A 26,480-nucleotide genomic window follows, 5' to 3' on the forward strand; every position below is an offset into this window, starting at 1 on the left:
CTCAAGACTGGTCCTCACCTGTCTGACCTGTTTGTGAGGATCCTCAGCTGGGACCTGCTGGCTCTCTGCCTCATCACTGGGGCAGGAACTCTCAGAGAGCTGAGCGGACCCACACTCCTCCATTGTGATGGCTAGGCTTGCTTCCATGGCAACAGTGGGCACTCCCTGGTGTCTGTCCTGCTGAGGACCAGGACAAAGAGTGGCCCCCAGATGTGGAGCTTACGAGGCAATGGAGAGGTGATGAAGTTGACCTCAGCCACCCTTAGTTCCTGCAGAGAATGGCCAAAGGGAGACGCTCCAACCCGCCTTTAGACAAGGATGGCAGATGGGTGAGAACCAAGGAGGCCCGCCTTACCTTTCTCAGGCCACGTGGGTGTGGTCAGGACGCAGACCTGCGTCCAGGGCCCGCATTTGCTACTTACTGTGGCAGGACTTGGTAGATCACCTTGCCCAGCCTCCGTTCCCTCGTATGGAGAGGGAGTCTCATCGCATTCATGGGAGGATTACGGGAAATGACGTGTGTGACCCACGCAGCACACTGGCACCTTGTGCGTGTCCTCTAGGCAATAACTGCTGCCTGTGACGCATTTGTCCCCATAGCTTCTGCCCTCTGACATCTCACCCAGTTTATCACATCTCGTGTGTTGTGTGTCCCCTCTGCTAGCACGTGAACTTCACGGGAGCTGGGAGCTTGGTCTTTCTATTCACTGATTGTATCCCCACTGCCCAGAACAGTATCCTGTGCCCAGCGGGTCCTCAGGAAATATTTGTCAGAGGAATTCATATTTAATTAGAAACCTGTAAGCAAATTCCTACTGACCCCCAATCTGGTCCCCAGTGAACTAGGAAATGGAAAGAGTTCAAAAATGCATTGTTTCCCTATTTGGATCATTTGAAAACTTGACCTTTCAGCTTATGAAGCTCAATGGGATTGTCACTATTCTGCCATCTTCAAGAAACATTTGCTTCATACCTACGTGTGAAGTCCTAGTCTTGTCAGTATACACACATGCACATACGCGCATGCACACACACGCACATCCTTTCCTATACACCCCGCTTCATTCCAGAAAGATATAAAGTATGGAAAATCATCACAATACAATAGTAAAGTATAAGTAAAATAAAAATTCAAAACCAATTTAAATACACTTTAGAATAAGAGGCTGAGACTGGGAAAATATATAGCATTACATACAGGCCACATGGTCTGCATGGTAGCATTTGGGCATCTGGTTGGCCTCTGAGTTCTCTGGCAGCCGAAGTAAAGTAGGAAATAGTATGAACTACAACACGCTGATCAGTTAGGAAGAAAGAAATGTAGATTTCTCAGACTAAGTCACTTCGCCTCTTCCTAAAATCTACAATATCAGTTAGGATTGTGTTTGACTGAATATTATGAAAAACCGACTACAGTGTCTTAACCCAAAAGATGTTTGTATTTCTCAAGTGAAACTAAGAGCAGAAGTTAGCAGTCTGGGGCCGGTACCTATGTTCTAGGGAGTCAGCCGAGGCCCGGGGTCCTTGCAGGGCTCTGTCCCGGCACGCTTTGTCGCGGGGCTGTTTGACTCCGCCGGGAAATGCGGGGAAGGTCAAAGGACAGCCATGCAGAAAGCACCGTCAGTCTAGTGTGTCCCTCTTTAGACACTCCCCTCCCCCGAGGTGACCCTGTCTGTCGCCACTTTCCTGCCTGGAGAGGCTGGGTGCGTGAAGGCGTGAAGTTTGCGTGGTGGTTTTATCACCCTCGAATCCCGCTCCTCCGTGGGTCCTGTCTGCTGCCAGCACCTATGAGCTTAAAAAGAACAGTGCTCATCCTGAAGTTGCCCGCAGTCCCTTGTCCACGAGCTGGGAAAACTAAAGAAACCGTTGGCTTCGAGTCGGCCGCAGCCCATTTGGGAGGAGAATAATTGCCACATTAGAAGTGACCATCCTTTTGTAGGTGACCGCACTGGTTTGTACTCTGGCTGTTGCCAGGTGGGCTTTTGCACACACTTTCACCTTCCTGTTCGGTGTTTCAGCCATCGGGTGACTGAACGCTACAAAATTCCACCACCAACTTGTTCAAAAGCTGTATTTCACGGTTACGCTCGCTAACAGAAGGGTTTACTTCACAGCCGCCCTGGTATAGCCAGTGAGTATATATTTTAAAAGAGTGAAATTAAAATGCTAGAGCCATTTTTGACAGCGATTTAGCCCACAGACTTGCAGAATACTAATGAACGCAAGTCCGTTGTCACTTAGGCGTTGAGGGGCACCATTCCTGGAGCAGGAGCCGCACCCAGCCTGCCTGGCGTCCCACGCCCTCCAGACGGGCGGGTGATGCAGCCAGACTAGGGGTGAGTGGGCAGGGTCTGAGCTGGGAGGCCCTTTTACGATTTATATTTCCTTAAAAAAATAACTGACCCTGGCTGCTGTGGCTCAGTGAACTGAGCGTCAGCCTGCGAACCAAGTGTCTCTGGTTCGATTCCCAGTCAGGGCATGTGACTAGGTTGCACGTCAGGTCCCCAGTTGGGGGTGCATGAGAGGCAACCACACATTGATGTTTCTCTCCCTCTTTTTCTCCTTTCCCCTCTCTCTTAAAAAAAAAAAAAAAAAGAAACACACAGATAAATAAAATAAAATAAAAGTAAATCAATAAAATCTGAAAAAAATAAAAAAACAACAACTGTAAAGAAATATTTAAAATACATAATACAGGATGAATTAGGAATAGGAAGCCTGACTTCGAAAAATTTCTAGGAAATATTGTTAAGTGGGATGAACAGAGGCAAAATAGCATGTATCCCATGGTTCACTTCAGTAAAGCGATCCAAGTGGCCTCTGCAAGTGTAGGTGTTTGTAGCTGGTCCTGTGAGCTCCCAGTTGTTGATACTGTTACCTGTGGTGGCAGTGGAGGCGACAGGACGGGGAAGGAGAGAGTAATCAGAAGCGACTCTTACATACAATAGTATTTATAATTTGTAGAAGTCACATTTTAAATATGGTCCTCTGTATGCAAGATCACACACACATATGAGTGTCCATTCATATAGGGATTTATGAAAAAGATGGTCACCAGGGAGTCCGGGAAAGGTGATGTGATTTTGGGGATTTTACTTCCTTGCATTTTTCTTTATTGTTTGAGGGTTTTTTTAAACCATGAATATGTATTATAGCTCTAATCAGAAACAAATATACTTCTTGTTGTTGTGGGAAGCAAGACAATGTAATAGATGCACTTAGTTAAGAGGCATTTAAATGGTGGAAATCTCCATCCTTTCCCAACTAGTTCCTCCGTGGGGACCCTGCCCGTCACCACTTTCCTGCACACCCTCCCAGGAGCCTGGGTGATGGGTGCCGTGTTGGTTTTCCTAGCCATTTCATAGCCATTTCATTGCCCTTGGTCCCCACGCTGACTGTCCTCGCCCCACGGGCACCCGTTCAGAGGCGGCTGATGGGAAGTCTTCCACCGGGCTGTGCTCCTGTAGGTGATGTACTGTTTTGTGTGTGTGGGTTATTTCTCTGCAGCGATGGGGTCAGGGTGTGGCTCTCATTCCGCTTTTGCTTCTTCCACGCAGGCCTGTGTTTCAAAGCCCCCTCCATTCCTAGGTGTCTCCCACACCCTGCTTCCCCCGCTTCAGGAATGAGTGTGGCCCTTGGCTGTTGGTCCACCCCAAAGAGAGCTGCCTCCTGGGGTCTCCCCCTCTCCCCAGGGCAGCCAGCACCCAGTGGCTGATGAATGAGGGCCCAGGAAGGCCCAGGCCCCTCTCCCCAGCTCAGGACAACTCTGAGAGACCAGTGCCATGTCCAGAGTTCTGGGTGACATTGGTGGAGGTCTTTTCTAGGACCATCTCCCTCTGCCCAGTCCTGTTTGCTTCCCTCCCTTTCATAGGGAGATTCAAAGCCCCACCACCCCGCCCCCACCCCCGGTCATCTTCCCACTGTTTACCATCCTACATTCTCATCGGTCAGTCACCTGGGACCCTTCCCGCCTCAATCTCTCTGAGTCTCAGGGTCCCCCTGAGACCAACCAGCTCATCCCTAGGAACGTGGGCTGGGTCTTTGTTCCCAAGCACAGGAGGCACCCAGACCAGAGAGATCTCAAGTAACACATCCCGTCTTCTCCCGTTCAGGGGCTCACTTCCACGGGGCCGCGCCCTTCCCACCAGCCGCAGAAACCTCTCCAGGCTCCGGCGCAGCAGGGGTGGGCCCTGAAACTTGAAACAACCAGCAGGGATGGCCTTGGGCCACGACAATATTTTTTGTCTTGGAAAGAATCCTGAAAAATTATGCCATTTCCATCGCATGCCAGAAGCACCCAAATTGCATTTTAATCACTTTACGGAGGAAGCCCTGATCCTTGGCTAGGAGATTCAGATGAGTCTGGTTTTAATCAAGGCGCGCGCTGTTTTCTAGTTCCCTCACATCGGACAGACGCAGAAGACGCCGGAATCCATCACCAGCGCCATGTTAAAGGAGCCCCGCAGTCCATACGCCTCTCGGCAAACGGAAGGGAAGCTACCACCGATCTACAAAGTCCGCGAGAAGGTAAGTGCGGAGCGCGGGCCCCACGCTCCCACGCTCTCATGATCCCACGGCTCCCCAAGGGGGCGGCACCAGGGCTATTGGGGGCCTGGGAATTCTTCCTTGGAAGGAACGGCTCACCTACCATCCCCAGGGCCCCCAGTGCTGGCAGCATCCCACCGACCCCCTGGCCACTGTGACACCTCAGATACTCTCTCCAAGGAGCGACCTTCTGGTCCAGGTGGTCAAGTCAGGCTCAAGTATGGACAAGAAGCAACCCTTTCAGTTACACCTCACAGTCCAGGAGCACCCATGTTCTGCCCCCCCCCCCCCCCGCCCCCCAGCCAACTCCCGCACAGGTGAGGCAGGCATCGATTTCCCACTTCACTGACTCACCTGCCTGTAGGCCTGGAGGGTCTCCGAATTGCTCTCCAGCTGTCAGTTCTAGGTGCCTGTAAATTTTTGCTTCCTTGCCTCCAAGAAAAGTGTTTGAAAGAAAACGTTTATGATTCTTAGCCATCAAGTTTGAGTGTCGAAGCCAGGAGCTGATGTGCACACCTGCGCCCTCAGCCTCCCGTGCCGTGTGCTCCATCGCCGGTGACGGGTTTAATTCTGGCTGAGCGGTCACTGAGCCTCACCCACCCTCCCTCCACGCCACCAAAGGCTAGTTCTGACAGTGCGCGGGGGGTCTGAGGCGGGCCTCTCCCCTCTCCCTTTGCTCTTTCCCAGCAAGCAGTCCATAACAACTTACCGTTCTCTGTCCATGACAATTGGCACAGCCTGCAGAATTCTGGATTGTACCTCAACTCCGTGAGTATCTCTCTCCCGAGTTACTAATCAAATGGGGGGCGACATCGGGGCTCTTGATTTTCTGAGATGTGTTGAGGACAAAGGAACCAGATCCACATTAAAGCCCGATACTAGGTTACAAAAAAAAAAACCATATAACAGTACACGAAGCTTTCCAAGCTCCACACAGCTTTCCAAGTCTGCACCAGCTTCTGATCGGGTTTTGTGCACTTTCCACATATAAATGGCCTCATCAGCGAGCTTTCTTGTGAAGACGTCACAGGAATGGGGGATTGCCTACACGTGTCTCCACATAGCAGAAGCAGGACTCACAAGGAGGGGTCAAAGGGATGGGGAGCTTACGTAATATGAAGAAGGACTTCCTAATAACTGGACTCATCTTTTCTTTAGAGGTGGGGAGCGCCCATCACTGGAGAAAATAAAGTCTGATCACACTTGTTCGTAGTGGCTTAACACAGCACCATGCAATGGAAATATACTACAAGCCACATATGTCACTTAAAATTTTCTTGTAACCACGTTCAGTAAAAAAAGAAACAGATGAAATTCATTTTTATCTATTTTATTTAATCCAATAGTTCTCCCAACCATCATTTCAACACGTAATCAATTAAAATTTATTAGTGAGATATTTTACATTCCCCAAGCTAAGTCTTTAAATCCAGTTTGTATTTCACACTCACGATACCTCTGAGTTTGGAACATCCACATTTCAGGCGCTTAATCACTCACGTGCCTAGGGGTTCTGGAACAGGACGACGGGACAGGGCAGGGTTCACATACCTTACATGGTGGGTAGTGCCAGGTGAGCTCTGAGGATCCTTACAGAAGCTGACGGTCCAGGATGATGATGATAATGACGTGATGATGATAATGATGTGATGATGATAATGATAATGTTAATAATACCCGCCGTTTGTTAAGCATGTGCCAAATGCTATTACCGCACATTATCTCATTTATTCTTCATATCAGCCCTATCAGTTAATTACCCTTATCGTCCCCAATTTGGAGATGAAGTAACGGAGAACCAGTGGAGTTAAACAATTTTACCAGCGTTCCCATGTCCTCTCAGATACAGTATCTAAATTACACGGAAGTGATGTAACCCCCAAAATCCAGTCCGCCTCTGCAGAGTGCTGAGCACTGACCAGAGGGTCTGCCTGCTTCTCTACATGGCATGTTTAAAATGATTTTTTAAGCTATCAAAGCAATGTGTGTCCCTCCAAAATTTTAAATAATACAGAGTTATATAAAATTAAAAATGAAATTTGCACCTTTGTTTCCCCTCCTCACAATCTCACTTTGAGGATTCGCCAATAATGTTTTTGTGAGTCAAGTTTGAGAATTTTTGCAATTCACGTACGTGTGCATCTTTCAAATGGTGTAAACGGGATGGAGCCTCATCTGATATTTTATGAGGGGCGTGCAGGTCAGATCGCACAGAATGCATTGGGGGCTTTCCAGGTTTCTCTGTCTTCTGCAATAGTTTATCTCCTGTGTGGGTTTTCAGTTTAACGAAGGTTAGACAGATCTTTTCCTAGCACTGTTTGGGTTTGACAGCTTTCCTAGGGTAAGTTTTTTTGTTTGTTGGTTTGTTTTTGTTTTTTTACTACCTTTACAATTTCTTCCTTGATTATTAATCTATTCAAACTTTCTATCTCTTCTTGAGTAGATTTTGCTATGTGTTTACTTAAAATTACCATTTTATTTCCAATGTACTGGTACAATATTTTTAAAAATACTCTCACTTTGCTGGGGTTCTTTTCATTTTTTTTCTATTGAATGTTTAGTTCATATACTTGCAACTGTTGTGGCTAATGCATTTTTTAAAAAACTATGACTATGCCTCAGATTATTGCTTTGGCATCTGAAAGGTTTTTCTAACTAGGATCTCATTAGTATTTGCTTCCAAATAGTCTGTTATTTTAACTTTTATTTTTAAGTAAATGTTTTAAACTTTCTATATGGTTAGAATTTTTAAAGAGCACCCTTTCGTTGCAAATACCTAGTTCTATGGGTTGTAGTAAGTTTTATAAAATATAACCCGTGATTTCTATTTTTTAATTATAAAAATTATCTTGGTCAACTTGCATGTGATTCATTTTAACGTGTGTTTTATTGGTGTTAAGAAAGAATATATCTTCCCCATTTGCTGGTTACAAAATTCTTTATATTAGTTCAGGAATAGCAATTATTTTATTTAAATCCTTCATATTCTTTTCTTAATATTTGTCTTAGTCTGTCCATTTTTCCTTCCATGATTATTCTTGAGTTTCTATTTTTTTCTTATATGGTTTAATACCATATCTTTTTGCATAAAAATTAATTATTATTTTATTTTCTTGGTGGCTTTTGTTATTTATCAATGCAAAGTATCCCTCTTTATATGCTTTAATGCAGCTAGCCATGAATTCCACATCTTGATATTAGCATTACCACTATTATTCTTTTTTGCTAAAGTTTGCTCCTCGTATCATGGTCCATTTCCTTGTCTTTATGTTTTGTAGTCATTTTTTTGTTTTGTTTTTAATTATAAATAGAATATAGACCATGATTTTTAAAAATCTAGGAATGAAAATTTAACCTATTCACATTATTATGATAATTTGTTTTGGGTTTTATTTTTTCCATCTCATTTTATGTTTCATATTTATCATGTTTGCATGGAGTCCCCCTGTCCTGTTCTCGACAGCTTTGCTGGAATAAATTTATTTGTTCACTCAGACTTCTATTGATATTCCACTAGTGGTCATCCTTAGGTATAAATGTTTAGGAAATGTGTTAACACTATATTACTCTATGAATATAAAAATGAATATCTATAGCTTTTCCCCAGAATAAGGCAAGTCCTTCAGAGTATTGTTCACGCCGCTTCCCTTTCTAAGCGTTCTTGTGTTGGTGACTCAGATCGCATTCTCCCGACTCGTTGGGGTGCCATTCTCCTGGGGTCATGTTAAGTGACCCTCACTTCCATCAGTTCCAGATTGGCCTCTCTCTCCCTCTCTCTCTCCCTCTCTCTCTCTCTCTCTTTCTCTCTCTCTCTCCATTTTCTCTCCCCTTGACCCCTCCACTCCTTCCCACCCCTTTCCTTTCTTTCTTCTTGTGGATTCTTAAATTTTCAGGGTATATCATAGTCACATTATCACCAAGTAAATAGTCAGCCTTACAAGCTTCACTTGCTACTTTCCTTGTGGCTCTTTCCCCTATTCATTTTATACCTTCCTTTTATTTTTTATTTTTCTGGAGTATCTGCAAAGAATTTGGGGGAAGGTGCCTGGGCATGTGACTGGCATCTTCCCTTTGTTCCTCCAGAGCCCCTCTCCCTTTCTGCTGCAGCCCTGGGGGGTGATCTGTGTGGTCTACATTTCTCCCCAAGCCCCTCAGACCCAGAGCTGTGACTGAGCGATTTCTGGGAATTTCCACACACATGCGTACACAGCCCCTTTTTTAAACTCTCCTTAATTACCCTATTCCGTGTGCCACCTGCCACTCTGATGGTACTGACCCTAGGAAAAGGCCACCTCACTTTACTAGTGGAATCTAACGTCTAGTTCCTTCTAGCCTTTTGTCTAAGCACAGTGTTTTTCTTTGTCACCTGGTTACGGTCAAATCAAAAGCGCCATTTTGGATACATGGACGTTCCTAGGGTCACGTGCAAGGTGCTGAGACTTCATGAGGAAGCCTGTGGGCAGGGGTCCAAGGAGCTGCTTTCCCCCTGGAGCCCTCTGAAATGAGAAAGAACCCAGCCTCTCCAGACTCATCGGAGAGAGCAGCACCTGTCCCACTGAATGCTGGCTATTTCCACCTGTGGACGCTCTGGTTCTACCCTTTGTGTCTCTACAAGTCCCTGGTGGGAGCAAAAGGTTTTGAGAGCAATAGCAAAACACCAGCATGTTTTGAGTGTTGACTTATAACCTTCAGCAAGTTGGTAAAAGATTCCTCTTGTAATGGTTGTTATATTGTGCATTTAAGCATAGGGGTCGGCCCTGGCCAGGGAGCACAGTTAGTTGGAGCATTGTCCTGACACACCAAGGTTGAGAGTTCAATCCCCAGTCAGGGCACATACAAGAACCAACCAATGAGTGCATGAATATAAGTGGAACAACACATCGATGTTCTCTCTCTCCCTTCCTCTCTCTCTCTCTCAAATCAATAAATAAGAAAAAAGGTAAAGTATAAACACAGGATGTCACGAAGCTAGCTGCACCTAAGACCTCAGAACTGCGTGACCTTGACCATTTTCCCCTGAATCTTCTTGATTCTTCCCCAGGGCCTGGGATGTAGGAAGATCTCCCCAGAAAAAAGGCAGCAGGTTTCAAGAAATTTCAATCTTTGGGCGTGTGACTATGTTCCATCTTGTCTTGATGGCTTTTCAAATTACCAAATATCATACGTCTATCATGAAGCTGTGGTGGTCCCAATTTTCAGACGCTTTCCAATACATTATCGTGAGATATGGAGTACCTTAAGATTTATTCCTGAGCGAAGCTATGCAGAGTTTCTGAAAAAGAACCCAAAAGTAAGGTTTGCTATTGACAAGAAGGCCGATTCTTTACTGGAGCCCTAATCCTTCCAGAAGATTCCTGATGAGTCTTGTAACACTGGGGTTTGATGGGACATTCTGATCCAGCACTACCGTTTGACATAAGGTTTGCTTAGAGTTAGAGATTGCGTGTGCCTTAACGCTGATAAGTTTTCTTACAGTGAAAATGTAGAGAAACCAGGAAGGCAACAGGTTACGGCACCACACCCGACCTTTAAGAGAGTTTTTATTATTTTTAATTAGGTGGAAAAACATTCAAGACCTTTTAAAATAAAAGTATGTGATTGTGTTGTCAATGAATTTAATGACTTTTAAAATTGCCACATTAACTTTAGGGGGAGTTTTAAAAATTACCTAATTAATACATGGTTATATTTTCCCTTTGAAATTCCAAAGAACACGGGAAGAGCAGGTGCTCCCCTCGGTTTTGCCACATCTCCAATCCCCGCGCTGTCCTCACGTGCAGTTAACCATTCGTGCCCAGCTACATAGGGACGTAAACACACACCGCGTTCCGCAGCACGTGGTGGTGTTCTGTGACGTTCTTCTGACATTTAGCGCCATTTCCTGGAGTTCTCACGGTGTCAGTGTGAACAGGCTGAGTTGCTTTTTATTTATTCATTTATTTTTATTGTTTCTCTATTAAAGTTGCCCCCTTTACCCCCCATTTCTCACCCCCCCCCCGATTTGCTTCTTAAACTGCTAAACTGTAGTCCCTAATACGATGTGTCGTAATTTAAAAAATGATGTTCTTGTTAAGGAGAGTTTGAATCGTCCCTCATTTTTGGCTGTCAGACCCAATGCCGCGTGGACATGCTTGATCAGACCCTTTGCATGCATGTTTACATGGGACCCTGGAGTAATCCCTGAAATGTTGCCTTGTGAGCACCAGCTTGGGCCTTCTCCACAGTGAAAGTGTTAGTAAATACTCCCAAGTTTCCCTAGGAAAAGACTGGACCGATTAAACTCCTACCAACAGGATCTGTGCACTTCTGTTCCTCCTGCTTCAAATGATTTTTTAGCTATTTAAGGATAGACACTTACGGACAAAAACTGGTACCCTGTTGTTATTTTTGCATTTCTCTGATTGTTAGTGAGGTTGAACATCTGAGCATGTTTTCCTGCTCGGTGGCCATTTACATTTCCCTTCTGTAAACTGTCACCATCTTTCTGTACCCAAAGTTTCTGGTTCATAGTCGGACAGTTTCCTGATAGGTGAATTATAGAATAAGCTTGTCAAGTAAACCCACTGGCCATTTCACAGGAATTTTTCAGAATTTAGATATTGATTTAGGGGAGAACTGACCTCTTCATACCATGGTATAGTTCTCCATTGATATAAATCTTACCTTCTGTTCCTCGATCAAGTTTGATCATTTTCTTCACATAGTTCGGACATGTTGCTTTTCTATGTTTATTTCTGCATGTTTTGAACTTTTGCGGCTGTTTTGAATGTTATTTTTTTGAGTTACACTTTTAGGTTGATTTTGCCTGATGTGTAAAAAAGCAATTGATTTCTGTATGTAAATCTTATATTTTTCACCTGGCTAAACTCCTAATAAACAAACAAATAAATAATCCATTAAAAATAAACTTCTAATAATTTTTCAGTCGATTCTCTCGGATGTTCTCTGTGGATGATTGTCATTTGTGGAAGTGAGGCTCTGCCGCGTTTTCCTGAAGCCCGTGTCCCCACACCTGGGGCTCCGCGGCCAGTGTGCCACCCGCCGCAAGCTCCCTGAACAGCACAGTCCTAGCCCCTGACACGCAGGAACGCTGTTCTCTGGCTACATTTCCTTCCTTCCTTTTCTCCTCCCGGGGCACCTCACAAACCCACACCTGCTGAGCCTCTGCCTCGCCTCCCCTTCTCTCTGCCCAAACACCAACGATGTCCAGCAAGAGTGACCCAGATTCCATTGACTGGAGGGACAATGCTAGAAATGAGCAAAAAGGGACACAGAACCAAATCTGCAATTAGGAGGAGGAGAGCTGCGTGGTTGGGGGAACATGTCCCCTCCTCTACAATCTGGGATTAAAGAGGACTGGGGCGGGCATGGTCACACATGAGATAACTTGCCCTGAAAACCCATCTTGTTTCACTTAATTGTTTTTCTACATAAAAAAATAAACACTGATCAATGACATCACAGTTTTCAATCCAGTGAACCAAGAACAAAGGGATACGTTAATGGAGGGGTAGGTCTTGGGGGCTCCAGGGTTGACGCCCCAAATACAGTAACTCAGTGCACCAAACAAAAGTCTTCAATAACCTGGCACGATGTCAATAACTTGCTGTTGCTGGTTCTTTGTTTTCGTGTGTGTTGTGAACAGAGAGACAAACAGCCAGTTAGAGAAACCCCAACTTCCTAATCAATGACACGCAGGTGTTCATAGATTTCTTCTGTCTTAATGAATTAGGCTTGGACGTGTGCCATCCTAGAAATGACTTAAGAGACACTGAAAGAACTGCTGGTGACTTCGTGATCACGCTTCTGAGTGATGCTGCCTGGTACCCCTCCCAGAAAAATAGCAGGAAGCTTCAGGTACTTACCGTGAATTTAACAGGCACGTACGTAACTGCTGGGTTTCTATACACTCAAAAAATCAGACCGGAAGGTTCTCGGACGTGATCCTTAAAAGAGCAGACTGCTGATTCTTTAAATCTATAACCTACTCTTAAATGCTGCCTATTTTTAAGCAGAGAAGCGCGTTCTCAATTGGTCTGTTTTGACATTTATGCCTAATTTTTAAAATGGCCCTCTCTTTGTTTTCCTGCTTTGTGGCTGTCTTTGACCACAGCCACCTCTGCTGTGGTGCCCACCGGACTCAGAGGTGGTCTCCGTGTTTCTCCTCCCATGACTGATACAACAGCCATTCCAGGAACAAGGTCCACATTGCAGGTCAGTGGTCAACTGTGACACCAACCAAAGTTCAGGACACATCACTCCTGGGCCACGGGTCGGGGAGTAAGGACATTTCACCCAATTGAACACATTTTTTTAACTTACAGAATTGTCACCATATCGAGAGCCCCTGGGATGGGGCAGGGGGTGGGGGAGGTGGGTGTGGGGGAGGAAAGGCTTGAAATGAGAAGCTAAGTATAGGTTTCCCATATGTTCGGCTGAGTTCGGGAAGGAATCCATGCTGTTGTGGTAACACCCCAAGAACCATAAAACAAGTGGGAAGAATCCATTTCCTCCTCTGGGCTCTTGGCTGCCACCCACAATCTTTGGTCCTACTGTGGTGTCTCGAGCCAATGACTGGGAAAGACCCCCCCCTTCAGCTGGGCTCTGGGCTTTTCTCCTGGGGGAACATGACTGGCGCCTCCAAACACGGGGGGCAGTCACTGCGCAATCCTGCCGCAGTGCTGAGGACACAGGGCATGTTGTGTATGGGAGGCCGTGTGCTGCCTTCATAAGTACCAATCAAAACAAGGGAAAACATCTCGTGGAAGAGAGTATTTAAGTAAACACGTTACGGATATACCAAAACAATCCCCCCGAATATGGAACAACAAATCAACCCCCTGTCAGAGACTGACTCACTGGATACACAGAAGGAATAAAATTGTAACTCATGCACTTGACTGTGGCTCTGTGAAATGGTTGAGTCTGTTAGGTGTCGTGTGTGATATCTGCACAGAGTAACCAGAAGGACCTCCAAAGCTTTATTCTCGCTCCCAACCAAAATCAAACAGCTTTGCAGGTTCCCAGACTGGGAAGTACAGGCACACGAGCCCATTTTCTTCCCTTCTTCCTCTCCGCCCTCCGAGTGGGAGGCAGCCTCACCATGTTCAGACCCAAGAGCCCCTGCGCCCACGTGGCCGCAGCACCAATGAACAGAGCACAGGCAGAGTGGACTTTCTGGACACCTCTGAAAACCTACTATGGAGTCCCTGTCAGCCATGACTGTTATGTCAAGTGCTATACGTCAAGGCTGAGGTCATGGGGTGCAATGGGAACCCCTTAGGAAGGGCCTGGAATGCCCCAAACTGGACACTCAGGAAAGACTGCATCTGGACACAGACACGTGTGGGACCTCGGTTCCTGGTGGGCTGCAAGGACTCAGAGCTCTGACCACTCGACGCTCGATGCTTGGAGCCTTGCCGGGCTTCCATCCCACTGGGCATGTGCCACCTCTGTAGCCGCCTGGCTTGAGATGGATGCCCACCTCTCTGCCTACAGACCCTGCCAGCATCCCGGACTTCATACCAGGTGTTCGCTCTGCTCGCTTCTATGGCGTAGGCTGCCCCTCTGTGTGTGTAACTTGTGTGTGACCCTATTAGCTTATTAGAAGGTCTCCCCTAACAAACCTGCCACCATAGAAAGACACAAACGTGTGAGTGACTCCTTTCGGGGACATACCCATGCTCACAACACCTGGCCTGGCTGCATCATTGGCTGTGGACCCCCTAGTTCCCAGCAGAAAGAGCAATGTTGCTTATTACCAGGTTCCCTACAGCTGCAGGCAGGATCCTAAGTGACCGTGGCAGGTCCTAAGGACCCAGGAACACACTGTTACTCCTTACGCCCGAAGGAGAAACACTGAAACTGTTTTAGAGATTGTCCTGCAGTTTGTAACCTTCACCGAAGATCCCGTGACCGTTATCAGCCATGAGCGGCGTGTCTAGTCCTCTTCCAACAAATGCCATTGAGGTTCCCAAAGAGGATCGGGAAGTCTCAACAGGACGCCATGGAGAAATCTTACTGCTCCTTCAAAGAATAATTCATGTTGAAAACGACGCCTAACATGTGATATTCTAGAACTTTAAAGGAAGGACCTGAGTCTGCTAGTTCTCTGTCATGTGCGAGGTCATGTCAGTCGGGATCGTTTTGGTGAAAGCAGGGGTGTTTGCCAACTGAATCTGGGTTGCTTACGGCTCGCTGCTCATGCAGCCCTGTCCCCACCCCCCCTTCACACTCTTTCCCAAACTGCCCCTGCCCGCGGCCCGGCTGTGCAGGCACCCTCTCCATGGGTGCTGGTATGAGTGAGTGTCAGGCATGCCCAATGCCGCGGGTGCTTACTCGTCTCTCAGTGACCAATTTTAAGCCACTGCCCTGGACCTTGGGGTACAAAGGTGAGCAGCCAGGCCCATCCTTGCTCTTAGTGCATGAAATCTAGCTTGTCAGGTGACAAAATGCAGCACCCCTTGTCATCACCAAGACGCCAAGCCAAGAATGCCGATTCAGTGTGGACCAAGTGACAATACTTTGAAAGGTCATAATTATAATTTTATTAAGCTGTGATCAGGGAGATAAATGTCCCAGGGCTATGTTTCATACTGGATACAGGTTATATTGCAGGACAATTATGAATTTGTGTTTCTTGTGTACATTAAATTTGGATATGCCTAAGGGCAGAAGCTGGGTATAATTTTTTATCTTCCGGATGAGGGATTGATTTTAATTCTTTCTCTACTAAAGGAACATTAGAAAAACAAACTATTTACTAAAGCACCAAATACATTTTGATGACATATGGATATAAGCGGTTATTTTGCTTTCATTTACTTACTTACTGAAAATCATTCCTGAGGGCTACCGTGACAAGGCCTCGGGGCAGGTTCCAGTGTCCAGGGGAGCCTTGAACCGTGCCAAGGCCTGGTCCTCTCCCCCGAAATCGCTTACATCATGCACCCAGTTTTGGTAGTTTTTCAAAGCTTCTCAGGTGGTTTCAGAGATGGGCAGGGTGGGGCACTTCCGGGGGATGGGGGGACAAGGAAAAGCACTGTTAATGCCCCAGAGTTTGGGAGACCTAGGGGGACGCAGGGCAGGCATGCACACGAGTGGGCCGGGCCGCAAAGGGGCAGTGCTGGACCACAGAGATGGGGGTTAGATTTATAGAAGTGGAGCACAGGATTTAGACAAGGCATGCTTGTGAGCTTCTAGGACTTGTACAAAAGTATCAAACAGTCTCACTTGGTTATCCATTTCATGAGTCGTCTTTAGAAAATAGTTGCATAAATGCAACGGGTAAGGATTTGAGGTGTCTGAGGAATTCAGGCTGCCGGCCACCAAAGAGAGAGGTTGAAAGAGTCCTAGCTTATTGGGTGAGAGCCCAGCTTTGTACCTGGTTCACTTATTAATTATCTTCATGGCCTGGGACAAGATACCGTCAAGTCTTGGCCTCCACCTCCTTATATCGGGCTAATTATAGAAGCCACGGCCTAGGATTAAGGAGCACAGGAGAAGATGCATGCAAAGTATTTTTCAAAGTGCCAGGTGCAGGGTAAGAGTTCTGCATGATTTCTCACAGCTGGGACGACTCCAGCACCAGCCTGTGAGGCCCACAGTGTGACCCCCGAGTCCCCCGATTCACGGGGCAGTGGGCCGATGCCTCCTTCTCGTCAAGATTCCTTGCCATTGAATCATCACAAAGCAGGTCCCCAGTTACAATTCCCTCACACCCACAGCAGACTGGATCAGCTCCTAGAGAATGTAGGACACTGGGCTGGCAGTGTGTCTCACGGGGTCTGTCCCCTCGTCCTGCCTTGTTTCGGGAAGACCTGGCCATCACACCCTGGCCCCCAGCTGCAAGTACCATTTCTTCCTTCCACTCAGAGGTGCCTCCCAGCCCCAAGGCCGCCGGGATGGTCAGTATCTGCTTCCTCTCCTTGTGGGGACGCGAGTGCCCAGGGACAGGGCTCCTATCCACCCAGCGCCTTTACCTGGTCACGGTGCCAGTTCTCCATCGGACCCTCGCCAAATGGACGGGCGGGACAGTGTTTCAAAGCAGTCAACCAGTCACACCCCTGTGCGCAGACCTGCGCCCTTTTTAAACGTTCTGCTTTTTAACAAAATAAGACAGTTATCCATTCTGGAGGCAGGATGATCGTTTTGCTGTACGAAGCCACGCGGGCAAGTGAAGAGGGGCGGCAGAGACAACATCATTTTCTGAGGTCACATTTGGGGGAAAGAGCGCTCCAGGTTTTCTCCTCTGAAGATAAGTTTGTGTGAGTTATTGACGGAACAGGTGTGAGCCCAGGCAGAGAGGATGGTTTCTGCAGCGGACTAAGTGAATGAAGAGAGACAGTTCACGAGGAAAAGAGCCCAGAGCAAAAACCGCTCCCCCCCAAGAACTCCAGGCGGTGGGCTCACGGAGGAACAAGTCACCCCAGCGTGGCCTCTCCCTTGTCGCGAAGCCTGCGGAGGCCGGCGGGTGTCCCGACCTCCTCTGCTCCGCGTTGGGCGAGCTGGGAGCTGGGTCCCCACCGGCCCTGCAGAATGAACCCCACAGTCTGTTTTTTAAGTCCGCTGGTACGCAAGGGCTACCCAAGGTTTATCAGATTCCCAAAATGGTTTTTAAGAAGTCACCTAAGTAACAAGCACCCTTTACCTTTTCCTTAAATGACTGTACACAGATCAGTGCATTGTTTTAAACTTCTGGACAGGAAAAAAAAAAAAAAAAGCCAAAGAAACTAAAGGTGTCTGACGCCCCCGCGGCGGACTCGAACTCACGAGGCAGCGCAGCCCTGCCCCCGCCCCGCGCCGAACTCCTCCAGGGCCAGCCTTTGTTCAGCGTGTCTGCTGTCCGCCACCGTCACACAACCTAGAACAGCGTCCATTTACAGGCAAGTCAAAGACCAATAAATAAAAAAGTTTAATTTCCTGATTCCTTGAAGTCGATGGGGCTTAGAAAATACCAATCTTTCCCACAATGGCCTTTCAAAACATCCTGTGAGCAGCGCCTGGTATCAAATTTCACTGCTTATAAAAAAGAATCAGATAATGTTAAGTGAAAAAAAAGCAAGCTAGAAAGAACACTGTGTTTACAACGGCTACCCTGTCGTGCTTCAAGGAGGGGCGGGAGGGTCCAGCCCCCAGCCCTTTGCCAGGGGGGTCATTTCCTTGTTTTCTAACCCTTCCGCTGCTCTATTGGTTTTACAGCAACAGAAAAACTACACAGCAATTGGCAAAACAATTCATTAATTGTTTAACAGATGCTTTTCCTCAGAACAAAGAGCAACACGTGCTGCTTCCAACGTTAAGCGGATCAGCTAAAAACCAAGAAACGCAATAACGTATCCTAGGACAGAATTCCTTAGCTTTCATTCGGAGACCGTTGACTCTCATGGAGGTCCAACATCACTCCCATTCATAGAAAGAAATCCCTCATGAGGCCTTTCCATTTGTTCTTCCAGGTAGTGAATGAGGACATGTTCTCCCAGTAGATATGGGATGGAAAGAGGAGTGATCAGCTGCGTGCATCCTTCCAGCACCTGTAGACAGTGAGTTGGGAGATGCTAGTGGGGCTCTCCCAGGACTGCCCCCTGGGGGTGACTCTGCCTGAAGGAAGACAGAGCCAGCCCTACCTGTTTCAGCCGAGCTTTTCCTCCAGGGCCCTGTTGGCCATGTCTGTCGACGTGGAAGAGCTGGGGACGGGCATGTTACCTGGGCTGGCCCTCTTGCCCCCTCCCTCTGTCCTGTCCCATCACCCCGCTGGCTTCCCTTTTTCTAACCATTTCTCTAACGGTGCCCCACCCCCACCCCCCACGACCCTGCCTGCCTCTTTCCTGCACACGTTTTGCTAGCTGGCCACTTACTGAGACAACCATGTACTCAGCAGAACTAGCTGAAGCCTCCCGAGGTGCCAGGCCCCACACCAGGAGGTGCCAGACGAAGGACAGTCACTTCCCGCTGGGGGCGTGAATTCCAGTGGGGCGGAGACATGTAGACAAGCAAGATGACTTCAGGGGATACGCGCCCCGCGGCAGGCCAGGGCTGGACCGGCTCCGTGGGTGCCCCGTGAGGGCACAGATTCAGCAAGGCCCGATGTGCCCTCCTGCCCGCTCCTTCTCCCCCGCATTCTGCATGTTGGAGTAAGAGACCACCGTCCATCCATCACCAGAGCCCAAAGCCCGGGGCCCACCTGGACGCCTCCCTCCCGCCCTCGCCCCTGCACCCCACCATTCCGCCACAGAAATGACTCTGAAACTTCCCTCCCCTCCATCCCCACTGTCACTGTCCCAGGCGTCCCTCACTGTCAGCTTCCTGCTGTCATCTTCCGTCCCATCCTCTGGCTCCTCCATGCGTCGCCGTGCTCACAGTGACAGTCCTAACGCACGACCGGCACCCCTTGCTCAGAAACCACGGAACAAGTTCCGCCTCGCAGCCACGGCTCGTGACCACACAGCCTCAAAGCGCGCGCTGGCGTTGTCACCGCCCGGGGCGTGGGGCTCCTGTCATTTTCCGAGCCTGTGGAGTTATTGACACCACCGGGCCTCGGCTCATGCGGTCCTTTCTACCCAGCTTGGCCCCACACCCCGGCAGAAGGGGAGAGCCTGGGGAAAATCCTGTTCAGTTACTGTCCAAGGCCCAGGTCCAACACCATCTCCTCAGCAGCCCCGGAGTCCCGCCCCGCCCCCGGGCCATCTCCCTTCTGAGGCGGATGCAGGATGTCCGGGATGGGAGCGAGACCTCCATCCTGCAGCCGTGGGTCACACCACAAAGAGGTTTTGGTTACGCGGCTGTCCCCAAAATAGCTTGTGGGGAGTGATCGCCAAGCCAGTGTTGGGTATTCCTGAACTCTAGGCCATTTTTTAAAAACCAAAAATACTCATATTTTTAAAATTTAAAAAATCTGAATTAAGACGTGAGATATACTCATCATTATAAGCAACGGTAAGTTTTAAGATCCACCGAGGTCACCCTCCTGGAGAAAGCATGCTGACCCTGCCTTTCCCGCCTAAGAAATTCTTTTCAGGGTGTCTGATCGTTGCTTCAATGTCTGTTTCCAGGGCTACTCGTGAAATTGAGTTTTCTTTTTTTTAAAAAAAATGTTTATTAGTCATTTGTATTTCTCCCAGAAGTCCTTGATGGAATTCTCTTAAACTGCAGGTGGAGCTGAGGGTAGCGGATGGGGGTCTGGGAGGGAGACTTCTCAGAAGAGGGGCATAGAGGCAAGTGCTCGTTCCTGCCCTGCCTGGAAACTGACGTGCCCCCAACCCCCACCGCCCCCACCTGTGCTCAGGTCTCTCCTCTGCCCTCCGTTTTCCTGCTGGAGCTAAATCCTGGAAACTGCCTCCTCTCCCCTGGGATGAGTTACTCCAACTGGACTGCTTCCCTGGGTCTCCTGGGGACACTCAAGCAGGAAGGCTAGGGGTTTCAATCCTGAACGCCAGCCCATGGGGTGCGGGGGGCACGTTAGGACCTGGCCTGGAAGAGGATGGCAGGGACACCGCACTTAGGAATAAAACAGCGTCGGGTCCTTACCGGAATGTGTGCAGCCCATCTTCAAGATGGTCCCCAGGGATCCAAGCCTCCCTGTGCTCTTGGCCTGGTGCAGTCCCCTCCCCCAGTAAGTCAGGGCTGGTCCTTTGTGACCAATGGAACGTGGCTGGAGCGACCATATCTGACTGCTGAGCTCATAACAGAAGGAGTTTCTTTCTGGCTAATTCTCTCTCTCCATCTCCATGCTCTGAAGAAGCCCAAATGGACCTTGTAAAGAACCATGTGCAGAAGAAACTGAGGCCTGGCCCCCAGCCTCCAGCCAGCCTCAACCACCAGACCCGACTGGACACACCTTCAGGACGTTCCAGCCCCCCACCTTTCAGTCTTCCATGGAGGCCCCAGACAGACTGTCCCCTGTCTGAGCTCAGAACGGTTGTTTTCCACTGATAAGCGTGGTTGTTTGTTATGCGGCCCTGGTCGCTGGACCGAGACCAGCAGTGAAACGCCAGGTACAGGACTCTGCCCCAGCACGGCGGTCACCAGAGGAGAGGACCCCCTGACGGCTCGGAGTGCTTGTTGAAGCAGCCAGCACGATTTGGGGACAAGACTCTGTGGCTGTACAAAGACAGCCACTTAGATAGTGGTTGGGGTGCCCCGTCTCTCCTAGTCCTAAAAATGCACAGCAGGCGACCATGCAGACGGAAACCACAAGGGGGCAGGTGTACATGCTGCAACGGGGCTCCGCACACAGCCGGGTCCCTCACGTTGCCTTCTCCTTTTTTGACATTTCACTGATGATTGATATTGATGGGTGATATTGATCACGGCTCACAGGTGGGCTCCCGTTGTGGAAAACGGAATCTGCAGTCCGGAACCCAACCATCTAGGAAAGGCTTGGCTAGAAGAAGTTCCCCAACAGTTAATGTAATGATGCCCCATTTGTATTTTTTATAAAATACATTTTTATAATGAAAACACCTACAATTTCATTACCAAGAAAGATTGAGCTGCTATTTTTAAACGTCCGTGGGATAAACATTTCCTGACTTGCTATCACTGCATGAAGGCAGATGTGCTATTTACTCAACTTCATTTGCTTCCTAATGGGATTAAATAATGCTTCATTATTTCATAATGAAAAAGTAATATGTGATTTTGAAAAAAGAAACCATTATACTTATTTTTCTTTCACCTCAGCACCACCCCAACCCCAGCCCCCAATGCCTCCTGACATGAAAATGCACTAATTTGTTGGGTGATTTCTCCCAGAAAGACGAGGAAAAGGCTTCTCAGACCCTGGGGTGTTTCTGATCATACCTGTTTTCTCAGAAACTTCAGAGAGCCCAGCGCCGGGAGTTCTGACGCTCCGAGGTCCCTACCTGGTGAGGCTGGTGGGGGGCGGGGGTCTGCAGACAGCACGCTCGCCCTCAGGGTGCCTCCCGGGGGGTGCTCCCTGCACTTCTCCCCAGGGCCGTCCAGAGCCACTGAGTGGAGGCCGCAGGGCTCAGCGGCTGAGAGGGACCTTGGCGACAAGGTGGCCTCTCTGAAACTCAGCTGGTTCATCTGGGAAGTGGAGCCCATCCTGCTGTTTCCCTCAGGAGGGTGTTGGGAAGACGGAAGGGGATTGTGGACATAGAGCACCTGGCACACATAAGCGCTCAGCAACTGCTTCCCACTCGGCACCACAGCTACGGCCCCCTGGGACCCACACCGCCCGTGGCGTGTCTGCTATGGTGCCTGCAGACAGTTAGCTATCATTGCTGTTTCTTCCCTGCTTTTTGTTCTACAAGCACCGTTTAAAATGACTTTGAAAACAAAGATGTTGAGTGGGTGTTGCATCACCCTTCCTAGCTTCAGACAAGTGCATGCCCTTTCTGGAAGGTCTCTCCAGAGCAAACCTTCTGGTCTTCTCGAAGGTTCCTGCAGGACAGATGTTCCTCTCCATGCTTCCATACTGCTGTGATCACCGGAAGACAACTCCCAATGAATGAAGCCCCCCGCCCCGCCCCAGTCCTGGTCAGTGTGATCAGGAACCCATGTGCTGACCCCCTACAAAAGGCAGCCACCTCTCATGCAGCTCATCTGCTAGGCTTCCCCTGAAAGGTTTGCTGCAATTCGCTTCCAGGAAGGGTGGGCACAGCTGCCGCCAGCCCACCTTGGAGGCCACAAGAACAAACGACCTGAGGGGGGCCAGGAGCCGGGCCTCTGTGTCTGCGGAGCGGAGGTGGGAGCCGTTTCTGGCAGAGGACACACTGTCTGCATGAAGTGGGCCCTGCGGCTCCCAAGTGGAGTTCTTGAGACTGCAGTCGCCTCCCTGGCCGAGCGCACAGGGAGATGCTTTCAGGGGGGCCTTCTGCAACAGCAGTACACTCATTACAGTCTTTTCCCCTTTAACATGTCTAATGTTTCTTATCATTCATTAGATGGTCTCTAATATAGTTTATTAGGAGGTTTTTTTTTTTCTTAAAGGCCCGGCTAACTCATTAAATGTGAATGTAAACATGCTGGGTTTGGACAAGAAGTTAATTGTGACTCTAGTCTTCATGGTTTTCATGGGTGAGCCGGGACAGATCCTAAACTTGTCAGGGGCGTTAACATTCCAGGAGTCCCCCCTGGCCCTTCCCAAATCCCACGATGGGCAATGTTGGTGCCCTTGTCTGGGCTCCAAAGCACCCTGAGCCCACTTCGGTGGGGCCAGGCTCCCCACACCCCACCGGATGCTCTCCTCCCTGGGCGGTCTCACACTTGAGTGTGTGTGTGTGTGTGTGTGTGTGTGTGTGTTCCTTGAGGACAAGGACAGTTTCTGATCACTGTGCTATCGGTCTTGGTAGTTATAGCTGCTACAACAAAAATGTCTTTGACTGGCCTGCCTTAAATAGCACACATTTATTCCTCCCAGTTCTGGAGGCTGGCAGTCCAAGATCAGGGCCGGGCTCCAGTGAGGACTCCCTTCCTCGTTTGTAGACAGCCGTTTGCAGGTGTCCTCATGCAGCAGAGTAGGGGAAAGCTCTGGTCTCTTACTCTTCTCCTAAGGGCACTGACTCCATCGTGGGGGCCCCACCCTCATGACCTCCCGAAGGCCCTACCCCCACCCACTACTGCAAGGGTTAAGATTTCAACATATGAATTTGGGGGTACACAAATGTGTAGTCCACGATGGTACCCCAGGAGCCCCACATAGGCCTGGACCATTTCCTAAGATTGAAACACACATGATGCCCCCTGGCATTGTACAATGTGATGGCACCCAGTACTGACCCCAAATAATTTGTTGAATAAAAGACTATAAACTGTGACATATTTCTGCTTTAAAAAAATGTCAAAGTATTTTTATTAAAAGTAAGTTCAGTGTTGTGTTATAATAATGGAAAATGCAATGCTTAAATGGAAAATGACATTTTAAATTAAAGACATGCTTTCAAGGAACTTAAGTTAATAGATTTTTTTTTCTGGATAACTCTAAGCATGACTTAAATATTCTAACAGGCCAATGGTTTATTGATCAGAAGAACTTAGGTATTAAATTACTGGCTGAATTCTGCCCTAGGAATCCCATTTGTCTTTCGATTATAGGGTGATTAATTTGATAAATAGCAAAGACATGTTTCCATCTTGGTGACATCTAAGAGCACGATCTGAAGTCCATTGTTCTTCTAGGCAGAGATATTCCAAAGGGGCATGTCTGACGTCACCGTGAAACATTTACCTTTTTCCCAGTGTCACTGTGCTCCACATTCAAACGAGTGCAACCATCTCATTTTTGTGTAGTTTCTTTTTTATCTTGTTCTCTCAAGGCTCTTCCCCCACTAGAGACAGAAAGTTCAACAAACCCTGTTGACTCTGGAAAGTAGCAAAGGACTTCGGTTAACCCAGTGCTTGAAGTGGGTCCCGGGGCAGCTGCCAGGACCCTGTTGCTCTTTAGTTTGGAATCCTACCCCCTCCCACCCACTGCCAGGCAGCTCCCTCCTCTCCCCTGTCACTCTCCTCTCTTTCTTCTTCCCGGCTCCGCTCCGAGCCCCTTCCGGCAGTGCCTGGTGCAAGAAGGAGACCCTGGGAGGGGACACGGCGGGGGGGGGGGGGGGAGCCAGAGCCCGTTGGCTTTGCCATGGTGTTAGGCCCATGGAAAGCTCGGAGCAGCTCACTCTGCCTGCAGGCTTCTGCACAGTGGTGACCTCACTGGGACTCTCCACATTGGACTCGGTGCCCTCACTGAGCCTGCTCTGCAGCCGCTGGGTCCCAGTGGCGGCCCCACCTCCGGCAGTGCCACCTCATTGCCCGCCATGCTTCTCCCCACTTCATGGCTTGTGCCATCATGGCCGTCAGCACCCCAAGAATTCTGTTTTTTCATCAGAGGTCTGCACTGGACTTGGAGCTCCTGGAGGGACGGAAAGGTTGTATTCTTTGTTGTAGTTTCACTCCTGGCATGGAGCAGGCCCTTCCCTGATTAGCTGGCTGAATGGGTGAATGAATGAATGGATGAATGATCAGAAACCCAATGAGACAGTGGGCATGGAAGTGCTTTGTCAGCAACAAAGCACATGTGGAGCACATGAGTGTTCATGATTATTCTTTCTGCATTTGTCAGCGCGGGGGTCTCACCCAGGACAAAGCCCGCTGGGATGTGAGGGGAGCCCGTGGTTGGAGGCTGGACCCCCGGGTAGAGTTCCAAGTACAAAATGTGCACCAGGGGACGCACTCCTGTGGGAGGGAGGGGAAGGAGGCGGGACTAGGCAGAGAGAGACATTGGGTTGAGATGCTAGTGGCCCGATGACAACCTTAGCTGTCCCCACAAGGAGCCCTGATCTAGGACAGACCTTCAGGGTTGTCCTGATTTGGGCCAAGATGGCCCGGCCTTCATTCCTTGCCCTGATAAGAGAATGTGGGTCATCCCAGGAAAGGGGCATGGCCTTGGACAAGGTGGCCTTCTTTAATTCCTGAAAGTGTGACCAAGGGTGCCCCCCACACCAGCCCTTACGGAATCCATGACCTGAAGGAGCACGCTCAGAGCTGAGGCAGCAAACCCCCTGTGCTAGGCCAGGAGCCAGGACCCTCGCAAGTCCAGGGCCAGGTCTCGGGGTGCTGGCAATGTTCCATGTCTTGCTCTGGGTGGGGCACTTATTGACTTTCCTATATATACAGTATATAAAATATATTTCAATAATGCTGTTTAAGTTATTTAAAAATTTGTAGCAAAGGTGTGTTCAACCTTCTAGTCTGCTGTTGGGAATTTACTACACGTGATTCAACTTACTCTACCCCCAGACAGAAACAAACATTTTAAAACTAAAATTGTGAACTGAGCCAGAACATCAAGATCATCTTTGGATCCAACTTGAATTCCACTTAAATTTGGACGCTTCTCCATTCTCTGCGCAAATCTGGTACCAGCCTCCTATCCCACCCCAGAGAAAATTTAACCCCTTTTTTTTTGTTGGCGGGGGTGATAGATCGAAACTATTTTCAGTTCTTTTCACCAAAGTTGAGTGAGTATCTGTTTTGTGCCAGGCACTACATCTGGCTGGGGGCTCCGGAGGGATGCGTGGCCTTGGGGGCGAGTCCTTGCACACACAAGAGCTGAATTAGTGGCTGAGCCGGGTGCTTCGGCAAGAGACGAAGGTCAGCGAGGGCTTTCTGGAAGAGGAGCTCCCGTGCCAGATTTGGAGAGACTGCCATCTCAATGGTCTGGCATGTCTCCTGGAAACCTCATTTTGCTTGTGTTGGTTTTCCTCCCAACGCCAAGGTTGCCCCGGCCTCCTTGCTGCTATCACCCCCGTGTCTGCACTCTTGACTTCATGCATTTGCGCCCTTGCTTTGTGCTCCCTTCCTTATCTTTCTGTGCAGAAAGGTGGCTGGCTTGCCCTCAGATCCCCGTGCTTGCTAGTGGGAGGGACGGGGCTTTCTCTGGAATCCTCTGTCCCAGAGCCGCCTCTCAAAGTGCCCTCTGTGCAGGCTCCCCAAGTTCCCCAGGGGCTCTGTTCAGCTCATGCTTGGTCAGCCACTGCTTTCTGGTCTCTCTTTGTAGCTGCAGAACGATACGTCTCCTGGGCACTTGGTCATCTCGCGGGAGGTGTATCCCCCCCCTCCCCCCTCCCAAAGTTCAGTTTCAGATGAGCTCACAATAACAAGGTGGGTGGGGGGCCCAGGGGACCGCAGGGCCGGATGGCACTGTCTGACTGCCTACGAATCAACGAGCATCGGTAGCAGCCCGCCCTTCTCTTCGTTCTGTCCCACGGATTCCTTCCCTCCCCGGCACGGGGAGCAGAGCCAGGTCCTTGGGTTTGGTTCCGACCTCAAATAGCCGCAGGCCTGCAGGACCCAGGGTGGCCTACTGTTAGGTTTTGGACTTGATTGTCTGGCCATGCTTACTCCCAATACTCACCAGCACTGCCCCCAGCTCTGGGGTGAGGACAATCCTGCCAATGTTCACACGCGTGCCCAGCATCACTCCTGTA

At 49.0% G+C, this 26,480-nt stretch overlaps 1 protein-coding gene across 1 annotated transcript; it reads left to right on the forward strand.

The window, feature by feature from the left end:
- The first annotated feature begins 278 nt into the window (after positions 1–278).
- TEX36 (testis expressed 36) lies at positions 279–10,046 on the forward strand. Its single transcript, XM_090279576.1, has 4 exons — positions 279–329; positions 4,396–4,527; positions 5,233–5,313; positions 9,587–10,046. Exons 1-4 carry the CDS (start codon positions 279–281, stop codon positions 9,881–9,883), a joined length of 561 nt encoding a protein of 186 aa, XP_090135702.1. The 3' UTR covers positions 9,884–10,046.
- The last annotated feature ends 16,434 nt before the right edge of the window (positions 10,047–26,480 follow it).

Source organism: Furipterus horrens, unplaced genomic scaffold, assembly GCF_987537825.1.
Source record: "Furipterus horrens unplaced genomic scaffold, mFurHor1.1.pri manual_scaffold_5, whole genome shotgun sequence".
NCBI classification, from domain to species: Eukaryota; Metazoa; Chordata; class Mammalia; order Chiroptera; family Furipteridae; genus Furipterus; species Furipterus horrens.